General features: G+C 41.7%; 3 protein-coding genes across 5 annotated transcripts; 2 read left to right on the plus strand and 1 right to left on the minus strand.

Moving 5' to 3' along the window:
- LOC124412168 (cytochrome P450 4g15) lies at window positions 1–2,725 on the plus strand. Its single transcript, XM_046891834.1, has 8 exons — window positions 1–108; window positions 189–436; window positions 518–715; window positions 949–1,201; window positions 1,292–1,505; window positions 1,570–1,761; window positions 1,842–2,079; window positions 2,177–2,725. Exons 2-8 carry the CDS (start codon window positions 208–210, stop codon window positions 2,536–2,538), a joined length of 1,686 nt encoding a protein of 561 aa, XP_046747790.1. The 5' UTR covers window positions 1–108; window positions 189–207; the 3' UTR covers window positions 2,539–2,725.
- A 100-nt stretch (window positions 2,726–2,825) lies between these two features.
- LOC124412169 lies at window positions 2,826–5,298 on the plus strand. Its single transcript, XM_046891835.1, has 8 exons — window positions 2,826–3,085; window positions 3,425–3,648; window positions 3,743–3,934; window positions 4,030–4,260; window positions 4,319–4,494; window positions 4,592–4,717; window positions 4,784–4,895; window positions 5,021–5,298. Exons 1-8 carry the CDS (start codon window positions 2,826–2,828, stop codon window positions 5,200–5,202), a joined length of 1,503 nt encoding a protein of 500 aa, XP_046747791.1. The 3' UTR covers window positions 5,203–5,298.
- Window positions 5,299–5,662: 364 nt separating this feature from the next.
- Window positions 5,663–11,494, minus strand: LOC124412246 (putative WEB family protein At1g65010, chloroplastic). 3 transcript variants are annotated; one of them, XM_046891972.1, is made up of 6 exons: window positions 10,805–11,494; window positions 9,944–10,198; window positions 9,616–9,768; window positions 8,414–9,538; window positions 7,035–8,260; window positions 5,663–6,379 (listed from the first exon to the last, which is right to left on the minus strand). In XM_046891972.1, the coding sequence occupies exons 1-6, from the start codon at window positions 10,934–10,936 to the stop codon at window positions 6,358–6,360; spliced, it is 2,913 nt and encodes a 970-aa protein (XP_046747928.1). In that variant the 5' UTR covers window positions 10,937–11,494; the 3' UTR covers window positions 5,663–6,357. The 3 variants fall into 3 exon arrangements, with proteins under 3 accessions (XP_046747928.1, XP_046747929.1, XP_046747927.1); XM_046891973.1 differs by having other exon boundaries at window positions 8,633–9,538; window positions 10,805–11,493; XM_046891971.1 differs by having other exon boundaries at window positions 7,035–9,538.
- Window positions 11,495–11,826: the final 332 nt, after the last annotated feature.

Below are 11,826 nucleotides of genomic sequence, written 5' to 3' on the forward strand. Positions count from 1 at the left end.
TCGAGGAAAGATATAAAAGCTCACCCACCTTCAATCGGGAGTCAGTTCGGTGGTGTTGCATCAACTGTTAAAGCTCGTTCAACCGGACCTCCATATAAAAAAAAAGAGGTAAGTGTCACCAATAGTGAATCGATAGATCGGTTTTACCTCTTCCTGGATTAACGCTCGTCTCCATTATTTCCTACCAGTATTACACTCGTGACAAAGATGTCTGCAGCTGGACCCGATGTGGTAGCCGGGACGGTGGCAACAGCTACCGCCAGCGGACTATCGGCGACCACCATCTTCTTCTCACTCCTCGTCCCAGCAATAGTTTTGTACTATATTTACTTCCGAGTTTCTCGACGACACATGATTGAGCTAGCTGAAAAACTTCCTGGCCCTCAAGGAGTACCATTCATCGGAAATGCTCTCGAATTTCTGGGAAGCTCAGACAGTACGTGATCTTATTAAACGCGAGTCTCTTCATGATGTATTCACTTACATGAACGTACAATAATTTTTTTCATTTCTTAAGCCATCTTTCGGAATGTCTACCAGAAGTCCTTCGAGTTTGACCAGGTTATCAGGCTATGGATTGGACCCAAACTCCTCATCTTCTTGGTCGACCCCCGTGATGTGGAAGTCATTCTGTCAAGTCACGTTTACATTGACAAATCCAGCGAGTACCGATTCTTCAGACCTTGGTTGGGAAACGGTCTTCTCATCTCCACTGGTGCGTTACAAAGCATTATCCTATCTCATTACAACCCAGCATCGTGAAGCTGCCAGTCTGCTTTCTCTATATCGGCTTGTGACTTTGCCTTTTGCTTACTTCCTGCAGAAAGAGAATTCTGGCTTCTGCGAAGTCAAGACTCAGATATGGGATAGGCTACCTGTGCGTAACAGCAGAGGTGAGAGTTTCATGGGGGAATTTATGTCTCCGTAATTTTTGCTTTCACCCTACAGGACAGAAGTGGCGCGCTCACCGCAAGCTGATTGCTCCCACTTTCCACTTGAATGTATTGAAGAGCTTTATTGACCTATTCAACGCTAACTCCCGCGCCGTTGTCGAGAAGATGCGTCGCGAACAGGGCAAGGAATTCGACTGTCACGATTACATGTCCGAGTGTACCGTTGAGATTCTTCTGGAGACTGCTATGGGGGTGTCCAAGTCTACCCAGGATCGCAGTGGATTCGAATACGCGATGGCGGTGATGAAGTGAGTATCCCCGAAAAACCGTTATTTCAGCCCCTCTGGCGCGCTTCTGCATCCTCTGCAGCATCTCAACTAATATGCCCGGTTTCTCAGGATGTGCGACATTCTTCACCTTCGTCATACCCGGGTATGGCTCAGGCCAGACTGGTTATTCAACCTTACTAAATACGGAAAGGACCAGGTTCAACTACTCGACATCATCCACGGGCTGACCAAGAAGGTCATCAAGCGCAAGAAGGAGGAGTACAAGGGTGGAAAGCGCAACCTGATCGACGCTGCCGCAAACCAGGCTGACGGAAAGACCAAGGTATGATTCGGTAAGACTATTCACGTGTGATGTACTGGTTTTACAATGATTGATTGCTGTGCAGAGCACAACCGTCGTCGAGGGTCTGTCCTTCGGACAATCCGCTGGACTCAAGGATGACTTGGACGTCGATGACAACGACGTTGGCGAGAAGAAGAGGCTCGCCTTCCTCGACCTGCTGATCGAGTCCGGACAAAACGGGGTCGTCCTGACCGATACTGAGATCAAGGAACAAGTCGACACGATCATGTTCGAGGTCTGCCATAACATCCACTCCGCGCTGATCGTGAGACCACATCCTTTCAACATACAGCTCAACGAATGTATTGATTTTAGGGACACGACACCACCGCTGCCGGTTCAAGCTTCTTCCTATCGATGATGGGCATACATCAAGACATCCAAGACAAGGTAATCGAAGAGCTTGACGAAATCTTCGGAGACAGTGATAGGCCAGTCACATTCCAAGACACTTTGGAGATGAAATACCTCGAACGATGTCTTATGGAGACTCTCCGAATGTACCCACCCGTGCCCATTATTGCCCGCGAAATCAAAACGGATCTTAAGTTAGGTCAGTACTTAGCTGGTACCGTCGTCGTAATTGCGTTGATTTTTTCTAATCCATATGCATGCGTAATCCATCATGAAATCTTAATTTATCTTGACAGCGTCCGGGGATTACATCTTGCCCGCTGGAGCCACCGTGGTTATCGGTACCTTCAAGATGCACCGTCAGGCCAACATCTACCCGAACCCTGATGTCTTCAACCCCGATAACTTCCTTCCCGAGAAGACAGCGAACCGTCATTATTACGCGTTCGTGCCCTTCTCAGCAGGACCCCGTTCCTGCGTAGGCCGGAAATACGCCATGCTTAAACTGAAGATAATCCTCTCGACAATCTTGAGGAACTTCAGAGTCAAGTCCGACCTGAAAGAAGAGGACTTCAGGCTGCAGGCTGACATTATCCTGAAACGTGCCGAGGGATTCAAGATCCGGTTGGAACCCAGGAAGCCTGGTATCAAGGCCTAAACTAGACAATCGTTACAATCATCTGGTCAAAAGCTCAAGTGAGCTATACGCATATGATAACATATGCCTTGTACATGCTTTATATTGATCTGTTTAATCGTAAAATTATAACATTGTACCTTATGTACACTATATTTGTTGATATTTAACCAACAATAAAACACACAGCAGTGTTGCTGTAAAATAATTAAACCTACGAGCCTATCTTCGCTCGGTGACGATCGCTTGTTTCGCTACAGTCTGTCAAGTCGTTGTCAATTTGCAGCGAAAAATCGCGGAAAAAAATTATGTCACGAGCGTATCAACCGTCTTGGGATTTCTGTAAAGCCTTCAAAAATCAAGTTCCACAAGAAGCAGAAAATTATGCTGAAACTTCCGAAATTCCCGAAAACCAAGTGGAAGCTCCTCCTCCTCCACCTCCTCCTCCTCCTCCGCCTCTTCCTCCCAGAGTGAAAACTATAGCTAAGGCACTCAGGAAAGAACTCCCAGAAGTCATGGCGACCTGGAAATCTTTTCTGCCTGATCTGTCAGCCGAAGACCTCAGGAGGTGAGCATTATCATTATGCATATGCGTTGCGGATCATCGAATACTACAGCAACGCGCTATTTTGTTCATCACTTCCAATTGCGGTTAAAAGGTAAATGCTGATTGCCATTACAATCAGATCATCCTGAGAACAAGGAAATTTATCATCGTTGTCCGTTCAGAACTATAAAGCTCGTATGTTACTAGAAGGTTGTAACGCAAAGCCTGATATTTATCCAATTTATTGTGTTAGATGAGTATCTTAGTGAGTATAGGTATAAGTTAAACCGACAAGTCTCATGATCTCGCTACAACGAATTCACATGATCAATTTTTCGCTGAACGATAATCGGATCGCAGGTACCACTTTGCTCATCACACGGTAGCTTGTCTTGAACTCGAAGAGGCTGGCTACAAGAACGCTGCTCAATATTTGAGGATGCTATTTGACCTGGAGGAGGAGATGAGGGTCAAAGCTGGACCCGGGACGATAATTTGGACTAACCCACGGCTCAAAGATGACGATCCTTCGGTTGATCGTCTGAAGATCGGCTTGGCTGAAGCGAACAAAGCGATGCTGAATGGTTGACTCGCCACATAGTTTCATTTGATTGATTCTTATGCGATAATGAAATCCTTGCATATTGTCGAAATGAAAATATTTACGTGTTCCCATAGAGCAGCCGATCGCGCAAGCAGCTGCTCTTTTAGAGACCGCATTACATTTTCAAGGAACTACTTGGGAATGGTGGTGGGTTGCAGAAAAACTCTTCAAAAGCGCCATGGCCGCTGGTGAAGCTGTTGAAAATGATGACCAGCAAACCTTAACCACGATAAAATATCTCTACGGACGTTTCCTATTTAACGAAAGTATGACCTGACTGAATATCATCACTAAATGCCGGCATCCGCAAATACCGTTTACAGTTATCGTATATGGAATATTTTTTCTTGGTACGTAACAGTGAAGGAGACTAAAGTGTCCTTGAAATTTTTGGACGAAGCCAGACAGGCGTCGGAGGAAAAATGGTGGAACGCATCCAAGATACTTGGTATTAAACAGGACAGCATCTTCAGGGAGTGTAGCACCCTTCTCTACCGCGCCATACTGGAAATGGCCATAAGGGCGCAAAAAAACAACGATACCGATCTCGCGATCGCGGCTTGCCAGAAGGCGCTGAAGTATGCCACAGACTGTAAGACGGTGCAGCTTGTCCAATTCATTATGAGCTTAAAAATAGATGACGATTTCAGCTGACCACGAGGAGTACATAACCGACGTGTTGTGTGTATTGGGAAGAAGCTACTTGGCTGCAAACCAGCTGCAGTTGGCCCTGCAGAATTTCATCAAGTACCTGAACCTCTCCAGGCAGATTTTTGACCACGATGGTATTTGCAACGCCCACATGGAGCTGGCCTTCACCTACAAAGTAATTCCAGAATCTCCAATACCTTTGTAACATTCAGCCTAGTTGGAAAGAACAGATTTTAGCTATGTGTCTAATCTATGCTTCTTTCTGAGATCAGGAACTGGGCGATCCAACGAGCACCATGGAACACCTTGAATGCCTCCGGGAAACAGCTTCTAAGTTCGAACTGCCCTACAAACTCGCGCAAGCCCATTACCACATCGGCGAGCATCTTCTGACTCACGTAAGGTCCAGATAGCAAATTAATGGTACCGTGGTATTTATTGAAATTATGCTTCCTCCGAGATAGGGTGTACTACCCGCGGCCACTTCGCACCTGGAATTTGCTTTCACCCTCTACAACGGAATGGGCCAGACGCTGGAAGCTAATCACGCTCGCTGTATAGCGGCAGTTTCGAAAGGTGATTCTTAGTGTTATCACGATGAACATTACTGGTTAACAATCGCCAAAACACATATTATCAACTTTATTGGATCGACTGTTTCGTTTCTGGTTCGTCGTAAAATATCAGTTTTATTATTACAGGGCAAGAATTCATCGACCAATACATAGAATTGATACTCCAATCCGGAGAGTACGATCAAGCGGCTACCGTAAGGCTTTGTGATTGGAAAAATAAGAGAGTACCATTTTGGAGGGAAAAAAAATACACTTGCGAAGCCTACGGTGAAAACGATGATGGTAAATACACATACAAGACGCGGTAATCTGAGGAATAATTATTCGAATAAATAAGCCAGATAAAACAGATGATTCGCTTGAATCTACGAGAAAATATGACGTTTTAGGTCAGGAATTTCACCAGCCTCACTGGTCTGCGTCTGATTACGAGAATCTCTCACAGACTGAATCCGTAAAAGTTGAGAGTCTACAATCGGTGAATAGTGTCCTCTCCGTAGATTCCGTACCACATGAAGCTTCTGATCTGAACGATTAGAAAAACACATGGATGGATACCCAAGTTTTTTTTTTTTATGTTGGTGCTCTTAAATTGAAAAAGCCTGGTTAATTCTATTATTTACTTCTTTTTTGAGCTTTGATACTCATTAAAGTCGATCAATGATTCCACCATCACGTTAGTATAAGTCTATTAATTTCGTGGTAGATCAATCGCAGATAAAGCATATTAGGTAAAGCATATTTGAAAATCATGACTTTATTTTTTTGCTTCTCTATATATAAACATGAGATAGAGCTGTTCATACATTAATCCTTATGACATATTATGTAGGTATAATCTATCTTCATATGTATACACATTTTGTGTACGCATAATAAATATACATGTGTGTATGTACAACATTGTGCACACCTTTAACACGTAACTAGACGAATAGTTGTTATTTATCATAGATGAGTATCATGTGAATTTTGACTGCAGAACAAATTTGAGAAAATGTAATAAAATAGAAATGTACATACATGTAAAAACAAATCAACGACTATCTACATCTCTATGCTAGTAGATGATAATCCATCTACCGCTTCATAGGTGAGTCGATTGAAATAAGAAACGCTTCTGATCGGCGGAATATCGCTTACAAATCAGCTGTAGCCTTGGCTAGATGTAATGTATATGGGCATATAATAGCTATTTTCGCATCAAGGGTGTGAAGTGTTACGCCCGTGATGCGAAGAATATTTTTCGTCCTACGTAGGCGTAGAATCCCGCTTTCCGTCTACCATGACAAAAAATGAATTTAAAATCGTGAAATTTGACGGTACTGAACGAAGAGTGACGTGAATAAAAGCAATACATGTTTGCATTGGTTGTTTGTCCTATTACAGCCATGGCGGGATATGAGGCTGTTTAAAACTTGAAAATATCGTTTTCCTTCGCAATAGCGATATTATTATCCGTGCTACCGCGCGCTGGGAAACAATCTGAAACATACGTAATACAAAGAACTGTATAATTTTTCAAGGAAATGACAAACTGTTTACAGGTTTCCTTTTATTCATCTCCCGTCAATATTTAAATTTGGTGTATTTCTTATTTTTTCATCGCACGTATTTTCGTATAATAAAATACAGTAGCCAATACTTGACGGTTACTTGCTAAAGGTTTCTGGACCACGTGAATTACCAATGTTTACGTAGCACTGCCCATTTGGACAACACAGTTTTATGCTAGCATTTCAATTGCTATCACCTATATTTAATTTTAGCGTCACTAATTCTCATTCGAAGTTGATAAAAATAAATCTTCATTGTAGTAGATCTTACATTTTCCTCGACCCCAAAATTCTTCCAATTCTACTACATCAATAATAGTATAATTACTATTTACTCAATTTATTTCACAATTTTACCCCTAACTGCAGCAATTACTGAAACCTATTCAGAGATAACGCAGTATCATGCTCGAGTAATTTCGAATGAAGTCGTTGAATTTTAGTATAAATATACCTGTACACTGAGAACTTAAACTATGATAGTTCAAACACTGGAAGTGACAGTAGATATAATTCGTTACTGGATTCACAGTTAAATATATATCAATGGTAGTATATCATTTTCAAGTCACTCCAAGACTAACTTTTCTTGTGCCTTGACTAAAAGGCTTGTTGACATTTTATCTGTGCTCTTCTCTATCTCTTTCGAAATGCTTTCCAATGTTTCAGGTTCCGATACGAGGTCGTTTTCACCTCGCTTTTGAACTTCTGCGGTTGCAAGATCGATAACTTCCTGCAGGATTTCAGTAACTGTAGATAACGCATGGTTATTGGTTACGTTGTTGGGTTCTTCAATATCTTGAGGAGACTCGTTTATCGGATCTTCAGTGATGTCTTCTGTCATGCTTTGTTCATTATCTTCCAGGCTCGGGTTTATCGATTCGTTTTTTGTACCAGGGTCCTTATCTACAGTATCAATTTCCGTGATGGATTTCACCGAATCCAGTTCGTCGTCGATAATTTCTTTATTTTCGTTCGTTTCTGTTTGCTCCCCATCAACGTGATTCGTATCGTTTAACGCCGGAACATCGTTTAACGTCGGAACATCGTTTGTGTTCATTGTTTCATCTTCTAACTTCTCTGTGTGTTCATCCAAGTCTTCCAGCAAGTTTTCCGTGTCTACCACAAGACTACGCATATCGGTTTCCTCATCCTTAGCTAAATCTGGAACTTTCTCCGCAACTTCGCCGCTTTCATTCGATGGTGCAGCAGCCACTATAACATCCTCATCATTCGTGTGCTCTACAACATTTGTTTCTTCGGTATTTGTGAGAGTTTGCTCAAGTGCCGTCGGTACTTCTTCAGGTAAACTTTTGTCCAATTTTTCACTTGATACTTCTTCAGTAGAATTGTTATCGTCGTCATTTTTGGATTCTGTGAGCAAATTCGGTCCGGGATGAATTTCATCTACCTTGGTTTCTGACGTTTGATTATTTTTGGATCCATTGTCATTAACCAGATCTGAATCCTGCGCGATATCCTCTGTGATAACATTTAGAGAATTATTAATAACTGAAGTCGACTCTTCTGAAAGTGGCCTATTCAATGTGTTGACAGTATCAGTCTCTCTAGCACTCTCGAATTCCAGCGATTTGTTATCTCCTTGTAACAACTCTGATGATAAATCACTACAAACAATTTCTGTATTATCCGTGTTAGACTCAGATCCTTTGGCCTGTTCAGCATCACCAGCTGGAGTAGATATTTCCGGATCGAGAAGTTTCTCGTTCACCTGAGGCGGATCTGGCAAAGAGCTAGCGTCGGCGGACTCTTGGGTAATTTCTTTCATTTCCAAATTTTCATTGAGCGTCTGAAAATGATTATCGACATTCAACTTCTCTACTTTAATTTCTACCTGCTTGAAATGGGTCAATTCGTGCTTCATTCCAATCACTTTATTTTTATATTCTGTTTTGCAAACTTTGCATACATATGCATTTTTGAGTTTGAAGGGAAAGCTAACCATCATCAATTTTTTAGATCGCTTAGGAGAAGCTTTGATTTTCAAAGGCAAACGTTGATTGGCGATTGATTCATCACTCGATTTATTTTTTTCAATGTTTTTTAAATCTCGTTTCGAACCAGGGCTGGCTGATCTTTGTTTCGTGCGTATGGCAAGGTTTCTCGTTTTCGGACTGGCTGGTAATGTGGGTTCTGAAATCAACGGAACTTTTTTGCGTACCTTTCTCAATTCTTTCCCAGCTTCTGTGTCAGCCTCAGGAGGTAGATCTGTACTTTTAGATCCCGCTTCATGAGTCTTCAGTTTCTTACTATTGCCATGCAATTTAATCTTACCGGACTTATTTTTAATATGAAGAGTATTCAATTTTTCTTCAGTTTTAATTTTTTTCACTTCAGAGACATCGCTCCAGTTGTCTTGCAGAATCACACCCTCAGAATCAGAACTTTGGAGCCGGGTACTTCTTCTTAACTGCTCCTTCTCCAACGGAATCGTCACTATTGCATTTTGTACAGATTTTAATCTCTTATTAGGTCTACTGTCGCTGTCAGCTTCCTCCTGCTTAGCGCTTCGCTTCGTTCGTGACCACGAAGCTGATAAAGATTCTAGTTCCGACTTATTATCATCAACACCTCGTTTTTGACGAGTTTTTCTAGTTGCTTTAGTATTTGGTATCTCGGTGTCACTGTGATCAGATATAACATAAATTTGGGCATCTTTTTCAGCTTTTTCAACATTACATGATCCGTTATCTTTTGACGATGCTGCACTCAGCACATCCTTGACAAACACTGCACAAAGTCTGGTGGTTTTAGATTCAATCTGAGTGTTTGGCCTACGTTTATTACCTGTCCTGGTACTTATTGGATCCATTGTTATCCAGCACGCTTTACACACTGTGAGGCCCGTTCTGTGTAATCTGTACATATCGATACCGTCTTCTATTAAAGTTTCACATTGACCGCAGGTACGGAAATGTAATTGCTGAGGGTGCTTGAGGTTCTTAAGCCTTTTTGAGCGCAACTGTTTGGGAGCCATTTTGTTGTACTCACTATCTGAGTCAGAGGTATACTGAAGTTTGGCCGCAGAATGGACGGTAGTCTTACGACTCACCACAAACGTCTCTGTCTGAAATAGAGTTAGGACCATTAGGCCTAGATCTTTGCAAGCTGTACAAAAATTTATTCAAACACTCATATGCACACCTTTGGTAAACTTGCTACAACACCTTTACACTCAGTTATTTTCTCTAGTTTAGACCTCACTTCTCGAGCCAATTTCTTCAAGTCGTATAAGATGTCCAAGTTGTAGCGGCAGAAGAGGCATATCAATAAACCTTCAGATTCTTCCCGAGTTATCTGTAAGGAATTGTAAAACGTGTTTGAAGTCAAGGGTTAAGAACTAAGAGTGGAAATTTATCTGAACTATGAATAAGTGAAATCCAAGAACAACACCAGTCTTAGGTTACAGAGTACATTTCACTTGTTCTAAACAGAGGAAGCGTGACAAGTCAAGGTTAAATTAGCAGCTTACCGATTTATGAAAGCATTCATATATCTTCTGAATAGGGTCGATTTTGGACTGGAAATCTTCGGCAAGTTGAAATAAATACTTGTTTTTGACACTGGTGAAGCACAGGCAGCAGGATTTCTTTGTCACAGTCTTCTTTAGCTTTGTCGATGCAGCTTTGGATGCTTGGTTATAAGTTTCAACAAACTGGTGACATTCACCCAACTCAATTGCACACTTGTGACAAATTTTCGACGATAGAGTCCCTTTTCTGTCAACCTGAAAGTAATATTTTCAATATAATACAAAATTAAATAATAGAATTAGTGTGATCGTTGGAAATACTTTTTCAAAATATGACGATGAATAAATTAAGAAAACAACACAGTATAAATTGCCAAAGCGAGAAAAATTAACAAATAAAACGTGAAAGTAAAGGTCAGTGAAATAAATAAATGCAGTGTTGTATCGCGTATATCAACCAAAACGTAAATAGAAAAGAGGTTACGTCAAAACCGACTCTGACCAATACCAGCCAAAAAAAACCAAGTGAAGGGTTGAAATTCGCGAAACGTGTTTTCAGGATATCTTGTTTTTACAATGCTCCGGATTACTGATTACTGATTAAACGACAGGAAAAAAGGGGAGTGCGGAATACGGAATACCGTCCAGGGTCGTGAATTAGAAATGCGATCAGACGCCGGTCGGTTACGGCGGAATTTCAGTGCCTTGTACTGGGTTGTATAGTTTAAGCGAACTTGAATCAGTTGATTCTTGATTCTTGTAGGGCCCGTGTCGCTCAGGAGGGAATGTTTCCCAGAAGCCCAATTCCGTATCGACGGTTTTCGAGCGTTTTGGATAGAAACGGGGTGTGATGATGTATACCTTGACGGACAAGCACGTTTCAAGTTCCTTGAGGAGGGATCTGTTCCCTAGCTGGCGATGGGTGGCCTTAAATATGTCCAGGAATATTCCCTCGTCGCTTGCGCAGAGACAACAGTAATTGAAGTCTGTCATATTGCGATGTAAATAAAAAGTGTTCGCTATCGTTCGCGATTATGGCACAATTTTTGAAAAGTATTAGCGTTCTCCGACGCTGTTATTTCGAGTCGATTGATTAAAAAAATACAACAATCATTTCTTCTATTTGTCACGATCCCACATTGTATTCATACATGAGCCCTTACCTTAATCTTTCTTTCAATTTTATTCAGTGTTTTTTTTATAATTGATACTCTTTACGGTCGGCAAAGAACGCGGCAAAATGCACCGTATAACGATTAACGTTCTCAACATTGAATGAACGCGGACGATTAGGTCATACCGAATTATTTTTTATTGATGATATTTTACCAACGCGCATCGAAACTGTAGTAATCACGTTATCACTGAACTTATTTCGTTGCACGATAAAAACTCGTCAATACTTCAGAACGGCAACGAACATACCGGAATTCATAAGTTACCCAGGTTACGCTATCCGCTAATCCCATAAAATTATACACCAGAACCAAGATGGACGCGTCCAGTACTCCGAAAACTCGTTTTCACCGGCATGCCATCAATGTCGCGTACGGTGTTTCGCGCCAATATTTTACAGATGGCAGCAGCCTACTCGTTGCATAGAATTGAGCGAGTATACATTCTTAAAATCAGGCGTGACAGCTTTTGCTGCCTAGTTCTTGGCCAATAGGAATGGCGATGCATAATTACCACGGTGATAATTACTGAATGCACTCACTGCGTACCAGGGTGCGTTCCAAAACCTACGCCTAGAATCACGGACTTACCTAGAATTGAGTAGAGTCTCAATTCTGTTCGTAGATGTCTCTACTGAGCATCGGTAGAACCCAGATATGTCTGCAGTAGGAGATCCGGCAATACAAACGGGATAGTTGCCGCGATTT

The sequence above is a fragment of the Diprion similis genome, chromosome 11 (assembly GCF_021155765.1).
Source record: "Diprion similis isolate iyDipSimi1 chromosome 11, iyDipSimi1.1, whole genome shotgun sequence".
Classification (NCBI taxonomy): Eukaryota; Metazoa; Arthropoda; class Insecta; order Hymenoptera; family Diprionidae; genus Diprion; species Diprion similis.

Bases quoted from the DNA above. Each gene is read 5' to 3' on its own strand.
- LOC124412168 (XM_046891834.1), top strand. From the start codon at position 208: ATGTCTGCAGCTGGACCCGATGTGGTAGCCGGGACGGTGGCAACAGCT. The intron at 1,506-1,569 runs GTATGATTCGGT...ATTGCTGTGCAG, and splicing joins AGGCTGACGGAAAGACCAAG to AGCACAACCGTCGTCGAGGG. The intron at 2,080-2,176 runs GTCAGTACTTAG...TTATCTTGACAG, and splicing joins CAAAACGGATCTTAAGTTAG to CGTCCGGGGATTACATCTTG.
- LOC124412169 (XM_046891835.1), top strand. From the start codon at position 2,826: ATGTCACGAGCGTATCAACCGTCTTGGGATTTCTGTAAAGCCTTCAAA. The intron at 3,086-3,424 runs GTGAGCATTATC...ATCGGATCGCAG, and splicing joins TCAGCCGAAGACCTCAGGAG to GTACCACTTTGCTCATCACA. The intron at 3,649-3,742 runs GTTGACTCGCCA...GTGTTCCCATAG, and splicing joins GAACAAAGCGATGCTGAATG to AGCAGCCGATCGCGCAAGCA.
- LOC124412246 (XM_046891971.1), bottom strand. From the start codon at position 10,936: ATGACAGACTTCAATTACTGTTGTCTCTGCGCAAGCGACGAGGGAATA. The intron at 10,199-10,804 runs GTATACATCATC...TATTACTTTCAG, and splicing joins AAACGTGCTTGTCCGTCAAG to GTTGACAGAAAAGGGACTCT. The intron at 9,769-9,943 runs GTAAGCTGCTAA...AATTCCTTACAG, and splicing joins ATGAATGCTTTCATAAATCG to ATAACTCGGGAAGAATCTGA.